The sequence below is a fragment of the Falco cherrug genome, chromosome 5 (genome assembly GCF_023634085.1).
Source record: "Falco cherrug isolate bFalChe1 chromosome 5, bFalChe1.pri, whole genome shotgun sequence".
In the NCBI taxonomy this organism is placed as follows: Eukaryota; Metazoa; Chordata; class Aves; order Falconiformes; family Falconidae; genus Falco; species Falco cherrug.
The window spans coordinates 44,815,480-44,833,920 of NC_073701.1; the positions used below are offsets into that span (position 1 = coordinate 44,815,480).

The 18,441-nt window shown below is 43.7% G+C and overlaps 1 protein-coding gene across 1 annotated transcript in view; it reads left to right on the plus strand.

Annotated features, from left to right (window-relative positions):
* Positions 1–319: 319 nt before the first annotated feature.
* The window catches only part of PLXNC1 (plexin C1), a 72,379-nt gene continuing 54,257 nt past the window's right edge, over positions 320–18,441 (plus strand). Inside the window, exons 1-4 of the mRNA XM_027815381.2 lie at positions 320–1,407; positions 12,428–12,550; positions 13,941–14,075; positions 16,114–16,214. Coding sequence (XP_027671182.2) covers positions 457–1,407; positions 12,428–12,550; positions 13,941–14,075; positions 16,114–16,214 — 1,310 coding nt within the window. The 5' untranslated portion in view covers positions 320–456. The remainder of the gene's footprint in view (positions 1,408–12,427; positions 12,551–13,940; positions 14,076–16,113; positions 16,215–18,441) is intronic.

Consider the following 18,441-nt stretch of genomic DNA (forward strand, 5'->3'; position numbering starts at 1 on the left):
GGCGCGGGGGGGCGGCTGCCCCGGCTGGCGGCCGGTCGAGGCGGGCCGCCTTGAGGCGAAGCGGGTCGCGCCCCCTCCGCCTCCCGCCACGCCGCGGGGAAGGAGCCGCCCCCGGCCCCCCACAGGCCGGCGGGCCCCCGCGCCGCCGCCGCCCCCCGGCCGCGGCGAGGCGGGCCGGCGGGGCCGGGGGGCGGAGGGGGAGCGGCGGCGCACGGCGGCGAGGTGGCTCGGCAGCCCTGCCGGAGGAGCCCGGCCCACCTCTCCCGTGCTGGCACCCCCTCCTCCCCGCCCCGAAAGAGGAACTCCCCGCCCGCGCGCAGCCCGGCCGCGGCGGAGGGAGAAGCCGCGGCGGCGGCAGCGGCAGCGCGCCCGGCCCCTCGGCACAGCATGGCGCAGCAGCGCCCGCCGCCCGCCGCCGCCTGAGGCGCCCCGCGGCGCCGAGCCGAGCCCGCGCCCATGGCGGCGCCGCCGCCCGCCCTCAGCTGGGCGCTGCCCCTGCTGGCGGCGCTGGCGGGCGCCGGCGGCCCCCAGAGCTTCGAGCTGCCGGGGGCCCCCATCGACAACATCGAGGTGAGCGGCGGCGGCGTGCTGGTGGCGGGCGGCAGCTGCCTCTACGAGCTGCGGCCCGAGCTGCGGCCCCGCCGCCGCGTGGTGCCGGCGGCGGCGGGGCAGGGCTGCGGGGAGCCCCCCGGCGTGCGCAGCAACCTGCTGCTGCCCTACGAGGAGGCCGGCGGGGAGGGCGTCCTGCTGGCCGGCTGGACCCAGAAGGACGGCACCTGCCAGGTGTGGGAGCAGCCGGCCTACCGGCAGCGCCTCAACCGCAGCGAGGTGGTCAGCTGCCTGCCCGACGGCTCCACCGCCGGCGTCGTCTTCCAGCTGGCTGGCGCCTGGTACCTGGCCGTGGCAGCCACCTACTCGGCCGGCCCCTATGGGAACCATCTGGGCTGCGAGCCTTCCCAGTCGGACGAGGCGACCGTCATCACGGTCCGCAGCATGGACAACCTGGAGTCCAAGGAGGAGCTGGGCATCATCAAGCGCAAGGAGGAGCCTTTGCACTTTGTTGATGCGCTCCGGTGGGGGGATCACCTCTTCTTTCCCTACTACAGGTTGAAGGCCAGGTTGGGTGAGGACTCGGAGCCACCGAGCATGGCTGTCCTGCACCAGCTGCGCCCCTCAGACGGTGGCCTCGCTTTGCAAGGGCATGTGTATTTGGACTGTGGGTGCAGGAGCCTCATTGTTTCCTCCAGCCTTGTCCGTCAGGGTGAGCAAGGCTGGTGGGTGGGTGTTTTCCGCCACAGCCGTGGCACCAAGGCCTGGAACGCCACTGCCGTCTGCATCTTTGGGATGGAGGAGATGAAGAAGCAAGCCTGTGCATCCACACACTTCGTCATGAACGGGGAGAGCTGTGTAAGTCCAGGCATCATTTTGCTAAGCTTTCATCCTACACACCGTTGTTGACACTGTTGTTGTTGTGGCTGGTGTCGCTGTGCATGACTCATGGGGTGTCCCTGACCTGAAGGCACATGAAGTTTGCTGGGAACTTCAGAGCTGCACCAGGCTTTGTGTGTCAGCCCTGGCTCCATCAGCCCTGGTGATAGAGTACTTTCTGTTTCTGAAAAGCTGATCCCTTATCAGATCCTGGAGTGTCCTTCCCACCTACATCTCAGGGAAGACATGTTTGAGGGAACACCTGAGGGCATCCTGGGTCAGGCCTGAGTCTCGGGGTCCTCACTCTGTGTGCCCTTTTCTGCCAGGGATTAGTCATACTTCATTGTATTTTCTTTACAGCCTAGATAAAGCATCTCCTACCTTATTCTGTGCATTCACATCTCATGTCATTGCAGCTACATTGGAAATGGAAAAAAAGCCCATCAGATTGACTTCTGTGCACTGGGCTGTTGCTCACTAGTTATTTACGGTTGCTTGTGTTGCTTGTTCGGTGGTAGGTGTTTCCCAAACCTCCCAGGACTGGCCTTGCTCAAGAGGGCTCGCAGCCACCCCCCCAACCTGTATGCTCAGCAGAAAGTGATAGGTGATACATCCTTGTTGTTGCAGTGGTTACATTTTCACAGGCAGCAGTATCCCATGGAGATCCCCTGGTCACCTACTTCTCTAGCACTCTTAAGCTCCTTCCTCCTTTTGAGGGTGAGCTGGGTACGTGCAGGGTGGGATGGGCAAGGCTACCAGCTTTGCTGTTGCCTCAGTAGCTAGTAAAGGAATGGACTAAAAATTGAATTCAAGAAGCTAAAAAATGTAGTTCAGGCAAAGAAGGTGCTTTTGCAAGGCCATTCCGTGCTTTGAAGTCACACTCAGAAGTCTTTTCAGAGCAGTGGCAAAAGGAACAGTACTGAAAAGTATCAGGGAGAACCACAGGGGATCAAGCAAGCCAACATAAAGCAAGCCGTGGCCTTTTGCAGTTCCCCCACCGTCCAGGGACTTTGCAGCTTAACCCCTGAATCCTTGCTGTGTTACGGTGGGAGTTTGTTGGAAACTCTTTGAAAAGTGTGGTAGATTTAAGGTCACTCCTTGGCTTCCCAAGTGTAGCCCGTAGCAGAGAACAGTGCTGAGATTCTTCCAAATACAAACTACCGGAGGGCACGTGTGGTTCAGTCTGCTCATCTCCCGGATGAGTTGCGAGACTATTGCCAGTGTTAGAGGGACGTAGTTATGAATGAGAACCCCGTATGTGGGTGAAATGACTGTGCTGAAGTAAATAGTGAAACTCTCGCAGCAGACACGGAGCCGATCCTTGGATTTCCAATGCCAGTTTATAGCTCAATGCATTTCTGTGTTCTCACAAGGCAAACTTGCTGAATGAATTTGCAGTCTCATTTTCATCTCAGAACACCTATTTACTAGTTGGATTTTTAATTCGTATTCTTTGTTCGTAATTACTCGTGGAGTTTCTTTGCAAGGTGCTTTCTGAGACTGCAAAACAACAAAGAAAAAGAAACCTCCCTGGGCAGCAGATCCTTTATAACCACTTCCCAAAGCCCTAGGCTAGAAATTCCAGAAGAGTCTCATGGATTTCAGATTAGTGTAATGCAGGTAAGGTGAGGCAGGTTTTTCTGTCTGACCAGTGTTCCTCTCAATCCCCTGTACCTGTTGCCTCCCAGTGCCTGAATATGAAAAATCAACAACCCAGTTGTTTAAGGGTTGGTCTGATTCAAGTCAGACTCCTGTGACTTCAGAGTTACTTTCATGTCCCAAAAGGCTTGTCCCTCCTGGAAATGTAGATTATATTTGAGTACAATGCTGAAGAATCCCAACTTTAAAAGTTATTTAAAGGATTGTTTGCTTAACATTATGTTCCTAACTATGGTGATGTTATTAATAATGATATCTTGGCACAATAAATACAGTTTACCACTGACAGGAAAGTGGTGTTTTAATATTTTGTGAGATAGCAGGACATCTGGGTGTTGTGTAGTAATACGACCTATAACATTACATGGCTAATTAGACTTCCTTTTAAAGCTAATTATATGTGCTTATGGTATATAAACATAGAAATAAATGCGTGTAGTTCAGCTTTAATATGTTTTTTATACTACAGAAGGTTAGGCCAGGCTATTGCAGAGTAGGTTTGGAGATGACAGGCCCATATGCTGCTGCTTCTGGGTTGTTTTAGACCAGATCCTTCTACTGTCTCTCACCAAATCATGCAGTCCCTGCAAATGTGGAATATGCTCTTCTTGGATTCAGAAGCACCAGGGCTTCAGAACTGGCAGGAAGATGGTGCACAGTGTGTCCATCACTGCGCAGCTTGTAGAAGTGTGTGCAATAGCTAGCAGTGGCTTTAGCCAGAAGGGAGTGCCTCATAACACAGAGCTGTTGGGAGTACATTGTAGTACAACATGCAGGAATGACAGCGAGCAACGGTACTTAACGTGTGCTTTGAAGTCCAGTCTTTTACAAAGGCAGTATTGATACTGAGCAAATGAATGTGTTGCAGTGTTATGATTGCCTGGAGTGCAAGACCTCTACACTGTTTGTGGTGGGTAGACCGTGCTGAGTGTCAGCCTGACTTTTGCATTGCGGGTGCGGTGTTGTAGGGTTCTGTGGATCTTAGTCTGCTTTGCTGGGTACACTTCAGTTCTGGAGCTCAGATGTGATGAGGTACACAGATCACGGACACAGTTTGTCAGTTGATGTAGGAATTGAAAATACTTTTTTTCACTGCAGGAATGCAGTTTATAGTCAAGAGTATATGTTAGGGAGTAGTGGCAGTTTGTTTTCCTTCTGATCTTGTAATTTTTCAGATTTCTGTAATTATTCTGATTACCTTTAGGCAAGACGTCCTGTTACCTGTCAGCACTCACACAGCTGCTTGTATTTGCACTGTGTTGGCAGTGTGTGTTGGCAGTGTGTGTTGGCACTGTGCTTCTCAATAGTACAGTGCAAGAGGGACTGAGTCTGAGGTATTTGTGATCCTGAATTCCCTGCTATGCTACTGCTGCATGTTCTGCTCTAAACTCATTCCTGTAAGGTACTGAGCTTTCTGGCCTTAACCCAGTAAAGCACTTTAGGGCATATTTAACATTAGGCCTATAAGTACTTCCATCATCTTCATGCCCATGCATTTAAAGTTAAGCATGAACTTGAGTACTTCACTGGATTGGAACCAAATTGCTCTGCATCCTGTAGGAACTGATTGTAGGTGTGCAGTCTCTTTAGCCTTGCATTGCTACTTAGGCCAAAGTTGACATTTGCATTAAGTTTCAATGCTGGTTTTGAGTCTGTCATTGAAAATTAGTAGTTTTTAAGATCCTTGCTTTATCAAAAACTATGTGACTGCTACAGATTCTGTGGAATTGCTCCTTAGAAGAACAAACTAATTCTGGTTTTGTTTTGTGAAGTATTGTGCACAAAGCATTTTGTCCTAATTGGATGTGTTTATTCTGGGCATATGTAATACTGGATTCCCAAAGACAAGATTCTGAACTAGCAAGAGGCAAGTGGTATCTTAAACTACTCTGAAAATATTTTGCAGTTTTATATTTATATGGGTGGTTTTCCTCTGATCCACACGTCTCTGTTTTGAGTATATCTACTTACATGCACTGTCAAGGTGTATGCATTAATGGACTCTAGCGTAACCTGCATGTACATAAGTGCATCTTCTTCACAATTTTCTTAGTTGATAAATGTGAATTTGCCACATTTCATTCTCCATTTCTTTTCAGAAACCTGACTGAGCACTAGCAAACATCTCTGGTGGTTTACAATTATGAAATTGAAGCTCCTTAGCCAGTACATAGGAGGAATGTTGGAATTTGTCACAAACTTGCTCACAGTAGCTAGTGAACTTGAAGAAAGGCTTTTCTTTAGTTGTTCTGTGGCTGAACAGAAGCTACTAGAATCTCAGATCTCTCCCAGAGATCCCAGGATCTCATGGATCACAGCCAAGCAGATGAGTAGGAGAAGTGCTGAAATTAGAGAACATGAAAAGGAGAGAGTTGTAGGGTGTTATCTAACCACACTGACAAATCTGGAAATTAGTGTTGCCAATATAAGAGGTTGTATGGGAAGAAAAGGATTCTACAGTTTTTCAGGGAGAAAATCCAAAAAAATGTTAAGCATATACTTATAAGACAGAGACAAGTTGCTGTAGTGTATATTAAGGTGTTTATTTTATGATGTGCAAAGGCTAAGTAGCTGTGATAGTTACTAAATTATAAGCTGTCTTGGTTGGTTTTTAATCTGCCATTTAATGCAAGTAAAGATGTATAACAGTCTGTTCTTTGAATTTTTGCATTTTTCAGTGGGTGATAAATATGTGGGTTGGTATATACCCCTTTTTAGAGCATAGTTTGGAATCGTAGGACAAATGTTAGCTGGTGTAAGCTCTGCTAAAGAGATTTTGAAGTCAACATAGTTACATCAGCTTAATCATGGCCATTAATTTGCAGGAATGACATTTGAATTTGTGTGGTAACTCATTCCAAAATGATTCATGGTCTTTTATTTAAGGAAAGAATTACAGGCTTCTAAATATCATTTGGTATCAAAATTGATCCTGTAATTAATTTTCTAGTAGTAAAGTCATCTCCTGTGTATTACCAGACTGCTAGTATTTCATCTGATGTTTGACAGATTTCTAGAGTTGTTTCTGAAGTGAATATTTCTGTCCAGTTACAATGAATTTTCAGTTCGTTCCTGTTTGGTGTGGGAAGTAAGCCATAGGAGACTTGTAAACTCACACTGTCAGTAAGAAGAAGAGTTGCTTTTAGTCATCTGGCTTCACCAGGTGTTCTTAGTGGAAACTTTTGAAGGCCTGGGGGCTCTTGAACAGAAGATTCACTTCCTTGGGATCACAGAGTCGTTCAGGTTGAAAGGAACCTCAGAGGAGGTCTCCGTCCATCCCCCTGCTCACAGCATGGTCAGCTCTGATATCAGACAAGGTTGCTCTGGGCTTTGTCCTGTCAGGTCTTGAAACCTCCAGGGATGGAGACTGCACAATATCTCTGGACAACCTGTTCTGCTTAATTGTCCTCATGGTGATTTTTTAAATCTTCTGTCCACTAGAAACCTCCCTTGTTTCAGTTTGTGTTATTATCTCGTCCCGCATACACTTCAGTCAAGAGCCTGGCTCTGTTTCTCTGGTCCCTCTGAAACTGTCTCCTCTGTAGGCTGAATCAGCCTGGGTCCCTCAGCCTTTCCTCATAGGTCAGCTGCTCTGGGCTCCGACTGTCACAGTGGCCCACTGCTGAACTCACTCTGATTTACCAAGATCACTGGTACTAAGGGTCCCAGAACTGAGCACGGTATCCTGGACACAACAGAACATGTGCCAATTAAAGGAGAATGATCACTTTCCTTGCGCGATCTGGCTGTGCTGCTGTCGATACAGCCCAGGATGCTGTTACCCTTCACTGCTCCCTGGCTACACTGTTTAGCCTACAGCCCTCCAGGACCCTTGTGTCCATTGCAGCAGAGCTGCTCCCCGGCCTGTACTGTCACAGGGGGTTAGGCCATCCCAGGTGCAGGACTTTGCATTTGTCCTTGTTGAATTTCTTGCAGTTCTTGTTGGCCTGTTCCTCCAGCTTCTTTAGGTCTTTCTGAATGGCAGCCCTGCAGTAAAGAATATCAGCTCATTTTGATACTATCTGCAAGATTAATCTGGAAGCTTTCAATGTCTTCCTCCAGGTCATTGATAAAGATACTGACCAGGACATGTCCCAGGATAGGTTCCCTTAAGAACTCCGCTTGTAACTAGTGCCTGGGTAGAGTACAAACCACTAACCAATACCCTCTGAGCCTGTTGATCCATCCAGTTTTTCCACCCGTCCAGTAGTCCTCCTGTCTAAGCTGTAACATCTCAAGTTGGATACAAGGATGCTGTGCTAAACGGTGTCAGGAGCTTTGCTAAAGTCAATTACGTCTACTGTTCGTCCCTCCTCCACAAACTGAGTCATCATCACAGAAGGCAGTCACGGAATCATAGAACTGTTTAGGTTGGAAAAGACCTTTAAGATCATTGAGTCCAACCATTAACATGGCACTGCCAAGTCCACCACTAAACTGTGTCCCTAAGTGCCACATCTACACATCTTTTAAATGCCTCAGGTTGGTCAGGCATGATTCATCCTTGGTGAATTCATGTTGGCTTTCCACAGTCACTTTATTCTTGTGCCCAGAAGTGGCTTCCAAGAGGATTTGCTCCATGATTTTCCCAGGGAAAAAGTGAGACTGGCCAATGTGTAGTTCCCCAGGTCATCCATGTCTTTTTTGAAGATGAGTGCAGTATTTGCCTTTATTCGGTTCTTGGAGACTTCCCCTGATCTCCACAACTTTTGAAATATGAGAGAATGGCCTTGCAGTATCATCAGACAGTCTCTCAGCATCTTCCTGCAGATCCCACGTGGCCTGCCTGAGATTTTGTAAGAGATCCCTGGCTTAATCCTTTTCCAGTACTGGTAGTTTCTCTCTTCCTTGAACTCTGTGAGGACTACAAGACCTTGCTGGTGTAGTCCAGAGCCTTGTCTGCATCTACTGTCAATAAATCATGACCTATTCAGCAGCCGGTGCATATTTTCATTGTTTATTCTTTTATTGCTCATGTAGTTGTAGAAGGTCGTCTTGTTGCCTGTAACATCCCTTGCCAGTTTCAAACCCAGGTGAGCTTGGGCTTTCCTAACACCATTCCTATGTGTCCAGGCCGTTCGTCCTTAGTCACTTGTTCCAGCTTCTACCTCTTTCATACTGTTTTTCTGCATTGTAGTTCAGTCATGACTTCCCTGCTTAGCTCGGGCCATCTCCTGATGTGGCTGCCTGTTTTCCTGAGTTTTGTGCTTGGAGGAGGTCGTCCTGAAAGACCTGTTAACTTTCCTGAGCTCCATTTCCCTTCAAAGCTGCCTTTCAGGGGATCCCACAAACCAGTTCCCTGAACAACCTGAAGCCTGGTTTTCAGCTTTGTACTCTGCTGTTCTTTCCTCACTGCCCTCAGAATCCTGAACTCGGTTATTTCATAGTTACTACAGTGAAGACTGCCATTGATTATCACAGCTCCAGTCAGTTCTTCCTTGATTGTGAGTAGCAAATCCAGAAGAGCATCATCCTTCGCTGACCCTGTGGAGTTAACAAATCCTGGGGTCCCATCTCATTCACTTTGCCCACAGAGCTCTGTAGTCCTGATCTGCACTAGGCAACATCCTTGGTGTCTGCGTGTATGTGCAACAATGGGTAGTGGTCAAAGGAATGGAAAATCACTGGCAGTCTCTCTGCAGTTAATCAGGGCCCCTAAAAAAAAAAAGAAACTTCTTGTAACAGCATGACTTTAGCAGGTGTGTGCCTTCAGCCCTCACAGGAGGGAATCTCTGACCATGGTCACTCACCACTTCCTCTCACTCTCTGCTAATGCTCTGTTCAAGCTCTGCTGGTTTCAAAGCCTTCCTTAATGGAGGTTGTTCTTCCTCATTGTTTATTAGGACACTTTACCAATTCTGTAAACTTGGATCTGAGGCCAGAGAAGGAGTGTTTCTGCTGCTGCAAGGAGTCACAGATTTATAGCCTCCCCATCTCAAGAGTCTCCATCAACCTCTTGCTCAAGTGTAGCCTCTGACTATTCCTCCTGCCTTGCGTCATGAGGCTCAGGATCTTACCTCTGCAAGATCTCTGTAAAGACCCTGTCATTTACTGGTCATCCACCCTGATTTTTTGCAGTCTGCTTGCCTGAGATGGTTTGTCTACCTAGCATTGCTATGCAGTACACAAACTAAAAAAAATTCCTGGAAATAAAATTTTGGAACAGTTAATCTCCTCGTTCCTTAGCCCTAATAAAGGCTTGCTGCGTGCACCAATATTTAAGTTTGTTACCCTCTGATACAATAAAAATTGATGCAGGTGGTTGAAGGGTGGTGAAACTAAGAAAGAAGGATGAGGTAGCAGAAGTTTTTTTCCCTCTAGGAAAAGCATCGATCTATTGTTCCAGTGTTGACTATCGCTTATGCGCTGCTCACAAGTCTTGTGTCCTTTTGTATAGCTCCATCTGTTCATTCACTGTGATGCTCAAACCCTTTATTTTTACTTTTTGGCCAGCTGCAATATGATGAATGCTGCGTGAGCTAAAAATGCTGCCCTTCCCTCTGAGGCTTGCAATGTAAAATAATCAGGAGGAAATAAAGACAGAAAGTAGAATTGTGAATATGGTTGCTGCAGCTGGAATCATGCAGTGATAAATCTGAAAATTACATGTAAAATAGAAAATTAGTATAAATACTTTTCATGCCAATAACCAAACTTCATAGTGGGGTGAACTTAAAAGCAAAATGTAAGTCAATTCAGGAGAACTCTAGGCTTACCTGTACACATGAAGATTTTGGGGGACTATAGAATAGAGCAGAGGGTAGAACTGAAGAATTAAAAACCCAAAGGTCTTCTAGAGTAGTAATGTCTTTTCTTTTGCTTTTCTTGTGTTAGTATGAGCCTGGAAGTGTTACAGGATAGACGGATGATTGTGGAGATGAGTGACTCTTCAAGTATAAAGGAAGTTTGGACTGTAAATGCATTTTTAAGGATGGATATAGCTGTGAAAGAAAGAGCTTGGGAAGGCCCTACAGTGCTGTAACCCCATTAGTCACAGTGGAAGAAGTAAAAGGGCTTGTTAAAAAAATAAATGCACATGGAAAAGGGGTGACAGAAGGGTGAAAGCAGCAGCTGCACCCTGGAGGGAACGGGCAAGCTGGAGAAATAGGTTGCAAAAGGGAGAAGGCAATTTTTGTTGTGACTGCCCACCATCTGAATTCCCCCCTCTTCTTATCTGTATTAGCTCAGTGTCGCATTGACCCTCCCTCTAGCAAGCCGAGTGAGGGGAGGGGGCTTCCACACTTGTCAGTATTGGTTCTTCAGTCAGATGAGGAGGATGCACTGATATGACACTAGTTATTTTATTAGTATGTGGGTCAAAAGAAAATCTGGCAGCAGAGCTTTTCAGAGACTGGATGAGTCCTCCGCTCTTCTGTGATCTTATTGTGCCGAGTCTGCAAAGGAACCTGGGGTGGTTTGTTTTCCTTACACTACTGCATGGTGCACTGCAGAAAGAAACCCCCTAATTCTGGCAGAAATGAAAGCCTGGAAGCGAAGCTTCACTTCAGTCCTTTGCCTGAGTGAAGCCTCATTGTGTATATCAGTGCTGGAGTTTTGTGACCCTCTGATCTAGTGAGTGAGTTAACTTTTTCCACCTTAAAATACTTGCAATCACTTTTCCCGCCCCATATCTAAAACAGATCTCCATGGCACTGGAGTCTCATGCCTAGGCGGGTTTTACTGAAGTTCGGTGCCAGTCGTCTTCCTCCTGGATGAAAAAAACCCAGTATCTTTAAATATAAGAGTTAATCAAGTCTTCTTTTACTCCAAGTGGCTGTTCTTGCAAGCTAATTAAAATGATTCAGATGACTGAAAAAGATTTTAATTGATTTAGGATTGCAGTTCAGAAAAAAAATAGTTCTATGTGGAAAGACTTTTTGGGGTTAAGCCAGCATCCTAGCATGCCAGAGAGTTGAATTCAGCTGTTACCGTGTTATGGATTCACTTCATAACTTTGAGAAATGCCTTCACCTTTCTGCAAAATGTCAGTTTTAATAGTCTATTCTCACACTTTGTTTTGTGCATTAAAGCAAAATAGGTTCTCACAGTAAGAGGGTGCCTGTAGGTTTAGGCATCTGTCCTTGAGGCTGAGATTCTGGGCTTTGTAAGCTGACCTGCAGGGCTTGTTCCCAAGGTCCTGGTCCTGCCCGAGCTCTTGCCCCCCACCTCTCCATGCCTGCTACTCCTTTGTGCCCACGCTGGTGTCATGCAGCCACACGTTCATGTGGTGAGGAGAATGACTCAAACGAAAAATTAGGTAGATAGATGGATTTACAGACCATTTTCCAGGCACGTAATTTCCTTCACTAAGCTTACCGGAAAGTATTATACTAATAGAGGGGAAGGGGAGGTAAAGCTTGGCTGTGGTTGGACCCATTTGGAGGTTGACTGAAAGCAGTTACAGGACTGCACACCTGAGTTACTGCTTGCTGGGGAGATACCTGGGCTTGTAGGGAGTTCAGGGCAGAGACCATCTCTCACCTGGTGAATAACCTTATTCTCACACATCGGAGCTTCCTTTCAGCACTTGATTGTTTACAATCGGAGTTACTTCGTCAGGTTTTTCCTTCCACAAGATACAGGGATTTCCTGCGTGATGTTTTCTTTCATGAGCTCCTTACACACTTGTCACTTGACTTCCTCCAGCTTTGATGGAGAATTGTAGGCAACATGTTAAATTTAAAGTTCATACAGGTACATTCATATTTTCCCTGGCATGAACTTTATACTACTTTATCTCATATTTATGTAAATACGCAAGTCTCAACTTCCTTTAGTGTAAAGCAGGAAACCAGAAAGGGGAGGATGAAGCTTTGCATTTTTTGAAGCATAGTAGAAAAACCCAAAAGTCCATGTGTTTGAAGTGCTTTCTTTCTCCAGAATATTAACATGCTGAGTTGCAGCATGGTTGCTGAGTGTATCTGTAGCCTTCATAGTAGGTGCAGACAGGTGATGGCAAAGCATGGCTTTGCTGAGAAGAACTGGCAATTCAGAATAAGCCCAGGGCAGAATAAGCCCCCAAAAGAGGAATTCTGTTGCAGAGTAACTTGCTGTTAGGCCAAGCCTATGTCCCACTGAGGTCAGTGTTTTAGCTGCAGTAGGTGTAATCTTTATCACAGGTGTGGTCAGTTGCCATGTATAAAAAATAAGTAGTTTAATGTTTCATGTGCCATTTCCAATGATATGTGGCACTGAAATTGTGTCAGAATTAAAATGTTAGCCAAAGTATTGGCTAAAGTTGAGTTCTCTGAGAATCTTTCCAGGGATTCTTCTTTTTCTTAATGTTTTACAGTATAGGTGAATGATTTTGTAATAGATTTCTCTTATATCTGATTTTCAGGAGGCACGATCAATCAAGAAACTACCTACCTTGATTCACTCTGGATTAGTGGCTGTTTATGGCACAGTTGTTTTGGATCAGATAGTTCTCTTTTTGGGAACAGATGATGGACAGTTACTGAAGGTAAGCTAAGCTGAGAGTGGCAGTTCTTCTCCATCAGCTGCCACTGTGTTCAAGTGGGTAAATGTTTCCTGGCTTAGGCACTGTATTATAAACAGATATAATCTCCTGAATCTCTGTTTCTTTTTTTGTTGGTTTGTGAAGTAACTGCTGTGTTGTTACGTGAAGAGCAACATAACTTCCAAAAGCAATTATGTACCCTGCTTAAAATTCATGGAAACGTTTCATTAAACTGCTAATGCCTACAGTATCAATTTATGGACTGTGGAGTTCTCAGTTACTTGGTCTTTTGTTTCCTTCCTTGCTTTGGTTGTCCAGTAGAAATGTTAAATATTGTTAAATTTTGGAAACATATTTATTTGTTTGTTGGCCTGTCTTGTGATGTGAACAGCTGTCCATTAAAGAGAAAAGTCAAGATTCATTTTGCTTTAGCTTCTGAATAGTCGACCTACGCTACCTTAAATCAATCACCTGGAAGTGAAAGTTATCTTATCTTATTATCAAACTTTTCAACCATCCAGTCAAATGTCTTTTATGCTTCAATTTTTTTCCGGGTTTTGCGAGAATGTGCATTTCCTGTCTTCACTGCAAAGGATGACTCTCATTTTTTGTTTTTATTAAGCAGGCAGTTGGAGAGGAATATAGTAGAGAGCTTGAAAAGCTTTTACCCATTTGATTTCACTGTGCTTTTGATAATGAAAAATAAAATTGAAATCTTCCCTGTCTCCTTAGTGCAGTGGAGACCATGAATGCATGAATGTATCTCCCTTGTTTAGTCATGTTTATGGAAAACCTTGTATCAATGTTGGTGTGATTATTAACTTGCAAAATAAAGTTTCCGTGGTCTCTGGTTCTCTTGAATTTTGTGTGAAGGGTGGTGGAAGACTGTAGAGTTAGGCAAGGTAAGAAAAAGAAGTACTACCACAGATGTATACTCACAGAAGCCACAGAGAAACTTCTGTCCTGAAGACAGTTGTCAGTAAGTTCCTATTTACATTATGGGTGTCTGGATGTTGGTTTGTTTTCTGAAGGCTAATACTTCCTTCTCCATTCATAGGAGTAGTTAACACATTAGGGCTTTGGGATATAGGCGTCTCTTCCACATTCAGTTTCTGTGTCAATCAGGAACATACTTGGTGGGAGGGGTGTTTCATACACTAAACCAGTGCGAGATTCATTGCGAAATGTGTCTGGCCTGGATTTTGTTGGAATTCTGTTCTGGTGTTCTTTTCCTCCATCTTTCTGCAGTGTGAGAGCCAGTGCAGTAGGTGAGTTGAATCAGGGCACAATAAATCATCTCAGCAGCTCTGATGTAGCTGAAATTAGGATTTTGTTTAAAATACTGACTGATCAGTAAAAGGACTTGTGGATAATTTAGTTTCTTGTGTTTTAGGCTGTTCTTAATGAGGATATGGAATCTAATTGCCCAGAGGTTTTATATGAAATTAAGGAAGAAACCTCCATTTTCCCCAAACTTCGACTTGATCCAGTAGATAATAACTACATCTATCTGTCCTCTGCCAATAAGGTAAGCGCAATATTAAATAAAAGAGTAGGTTCAAATAAGCTGCTGCTTTAAGGGTTTCTGCCACATTATAATTGAAGCATCAGTTTTGGTCGGAGTTAGACCTTAAGTATCCAAACTGCGGTGAACAACTTTACATCTAGTATCTGATTATGTCGTCTAAGTTTGGGCTGCACTGCTGCAGAGCTTGGAAGAGCTTCCACTGTAATGGTGCTGCCTACTGTTGCTGTGATCCAGCAGCACCCTTAATCCTATGCTTATTTTATGTCATTCTGTGGACAGAGTCTTTGCTTCTCTTTTACCTGGAGACATCATGCAGAATCAGACTTGGAGGCAGCAAAAAAACCCTTGTAGACTCTTTGGAGGTGGGAGTTTCTCTGAATTAGCAATCCGGCTATTGGTAGGCTGGGGTCTGCTAGTCAGTTATGGAGTTTCTAATGTGGAGAAAACTCTTAATTTAAGAGATGGGTTTGAAGTCTTAGTTCTGCTGAAATCAATGATAGAATTCTCATAATCTTCAGTTAGGCATAGATTTTAAAAAAACCAAACCAAACCAAAACCACAATCAGAAATGATTAATGTGTCTGCATAGTGATGCCAAGGAGTTCAGCAATCACTGGGAGCTACTGCATGTGAGCAAACACATCAGAGCTTCATGTCAAGCAGAGAGCAGCTCCCAGGAGCCAGTGCAGTTGTTGCAGCACATCCTGCAGCAGGGCTACTGAGCGTCAACTTGGCAAATCCCTTTGTCTCACTAGCAGCGGGGAAGATGGCAGTGAAACATAAGGGCTGGCTGTCCATCTGAGCCGGACAGGATTTCACCCAGCACTTGATTACTTTCATTTACAATAAAATCACTTTTCCAGCAGTGAACATGGCATTTTAGCCTGTCGTCTGAGAGAATGGGTAAGTTGGTAGGAGAGCTCCTGACTGATACAAACATCTATCACAAATGCAGAAGGAATCAAAATTTCAGTCAAAAGTATATGTAGATATTCAAAATAAAGACTCAAATTTTCTTCAGCTTTGGTAAAAGAGCAAGTTGTTATAGAGGAACAACACTTTTAGGAATAAATGCCTCTCTGTGATCATCTCTTGGAGCTTAAATAATGCTTTTAAACTATCTTTTTTTAACTTGCTAGTAGTCTATGAAGTTGGCTGGTTTCTGAGCTGATTATCTTGCACACCTGCGGCTAAATTTAATTTTACAAGATATGGCTGGAAAGAACAGTAAATATACTTTTGCAGAAAGCCACGTATCCTTGTTTCCGTTCTCCAAGCATAGGAATTTTTAATTCCTGCAAATTTGTAAAAAAAATAATGGCTTGAATTAGGAATATTTTTCTTATTAAGATTATTAATTAACATTGTTATTAATAATATTATTTGTATTTGTAATCAGATTTCTCTTTTTCTTTTTCCTTTCCTTTTCTGAAAATGGCCGGCTAGGATATTCAAGATGAATGTACAAGTATAGCTACATATAATATAGCCACAATTATCTACATTTACTTATTGAAATGGCATTTTCATGCATGCTAAGTAGTTGCATGCGTTTGTTCTAATGTGCACATGCAGTAACCTGACATGGTGATGCAAACACAGATGCATTTTGTTTTGCGCATGCATTTTTGGATGCACCTTCATCAATCATTTAAAAATCTCAGTTCTGATGAGAGGAAAACAGTGTTCTGCTAAGCAGAGCATTATTTGTAAAATAAAGCTCTTTTCTATTGTTATCTATAATTCGCTATGCTAATCAGTCTTTCTTGCATTAGCCTGTCCATGCTGGCCTTTCAGTAGTAGAACCCAATTATCATTGTCAAGAGGCGTTTCATCATCTGATGGCAAAATACAGTGTGTGTAAAATAGGCTGCATATTTCTATCCAGAGGTCTTCTGGCAGAGGGGAGTCCATAATGAAACTTCCCCAAAGGGATTGTGCTTGGTTGCTGTCAGATTTTTAATAGTAACCCTCAATTTCCCTGTTTATGAAGGCTATTTATTTTAATTCAGTGTGTTACTGCGTTCTTTGGTTTTAGGTGAGGAGAATACCAGTTGCAAATTGCAGTAGATACATTTCTGAGCAAGAATGCTTATCTGCGAAGGATCCCTACTGTGGGTGGTGTTCTTTGAGTCGCAGGTATTTTTTGTATTTTAGACTTTCATATAAAAGCAATGCATTATTAGTCAGTGTACATTTTGACTGGCTTGGGGCTATTCAGCATCAAGATTGTATCTACTGAGTTTTTATGGAATCAGTCACAGCCATAAACGAGACACTACTGTCACGTGGAAGGGAGCTCTGCAGTTTTTAAAAACCATGTTAACCCCTCAGATTTTTGAGATCTACCTATAAAATATATGTTGGGCTAAGAAGAATAAATTATTTTGGTTTTAGAACAGATGTTTTTGCTTTCCAGATTGATTGAGAGATAAAACTGTATGCTCATGCTTGAAGCATCTCGATTGCTGAGAGCATCTTGCATGTGAGAATGGAGAAAGTGCTCAGTTGCCTTCTGTATTCATAGTTCCTTGCTTTGGAATCACTGCCTTTGGTTTAGGTCAGAGGAGAATTTCTTTCTAAACACTTCATTCCCACATTTGGGTCATAGTTTTGGTGCTTTCTTTGAAGGTTTGAAAGCTATTGTATATCTTTGGCCTGGACTGGAGAAATTCCTGGGTCATCAAGTGTAGTCTTGGCAATTGCAAGCAACCACATCATGTAAACCTACTCATGAACTAATCGACAACCACATCATGGAAACCTGCTCATAAACTAATCAAGGACCATTCTAAGTTTAGATAGGTTTTTTTGTCCTCCCTGGCCTGGTTGTGTGGCTACCTGAGAGTCTTATTTTTCTGCTGGTTAAAATCTGGCTGCTCATTTTCATCATGTGTGTGTTCATGGACAGGTTACACTGGTACACTAATTTGTTCTAGTGCTCGCATCTCCTTGGCTTGAATAGGTTTTTTCCTCTTCCCTCGCACTTAATCTCCTCAATGGTTTTGTGAAGGCAGTCTCTTTTCTGGCTTTCATTTTGGTGTGCTGAAACAGCTAACTTCACTAAGATCCTCTCACATAAGACACTCCTTTCTTAACTCCACTCCAGTAGGCTGTCTGTGAAATTTATGTATTATTTTAAAAATAAAGATGGCCAGGACTGTCACAGTATTCCAGAAACTTTCAGCTGTGCCTTGTTCAATGGTGTTTAATCAGTCTGTCCAGGAAGCACCTTACTTAGTATGTCCTGGGATCACAAACGTCTTTTTCATGACAGCGTCACATTGATGGGCCACAATCACCCATGATCAAATAATGCCCCCAGGTCCTTCTCTTTCTTTGTTTTCTTTCCAGTTGATGAGTTTCCAGTCTATAACACATGGGTTGTGAGATCTTCATTGCTCTAGGTACATGTTCTTGTACTTTTATGCTTTGAAATGTCATCCCATTTCAAGGTTGTCCAAGCTTTCCTCTGTGATATTCTCATCTTCCTCTGCATGGTAATGTTCCCAATTTTTTATCATCGTCAGATGTTGACAGTGTAACCCTTCTTTTATGCCAGTTTATCAGGGATTAAAACATTAAACAGAAGTGGTTATAAGGTTGATTTTTGAGGAATTCTACTAGTAGCCTTATTTTAGAAGGTTAATACTACCCATTTAGGTTATTTTGGCTTGTTACAATGTTAACTTGATTTTGCTGAAGACCTGCTACTTTGTTTTGCAAAGGTAGTTACTAGAAGAGAGTGGCAGTGTATTCTGTTACCTGTTTTCTTCAAACTCTCTTTTTTCTATCTTGTTAGAAAGGGTGTATGTTACAATACTAAGCTTTTCAGGCTTTTCGTTACCTTACTGTCTGCGAATAACAGCTTTAGTCAGTAAATCCCCTGTTTATGAGGGGAATCACCAAAAGTTTCCATCTGGTTGAAACAGAAACAATTTACTCCTTTGCAGAAAAAATTACCTACTATAATATGAATCCTATTCAACACCCACATAATTTTTCACTATTAAGCACTTAGCATCATTAAATACTTGGTTTTGTGAAGAGAGAGCTCTGAGTGAAGCTTTAGAAAAAGAGGAAGACATGTTTTTAGCCAATATTTTAATCAAAGCCCATACATGTCCACTAAAGCAATATATTCCATATGACATTGATGATATGTTTTATATTCTTACTGGGAAATAACTGTTATATTAAATATGTACTCAATTTTTTAAATAAAACTTAGCAGTAATGCTTCATTTTAAAGACGTGAACTCAAATCCAGTGTTTTGTAAAAAAGATCTGCAGCTTGTATTTCAAGTAAAAAAAAAAAAATGAAACAAAGTGTTTCTGCTGTTCATATTTCTACTCTTTCTTCCAT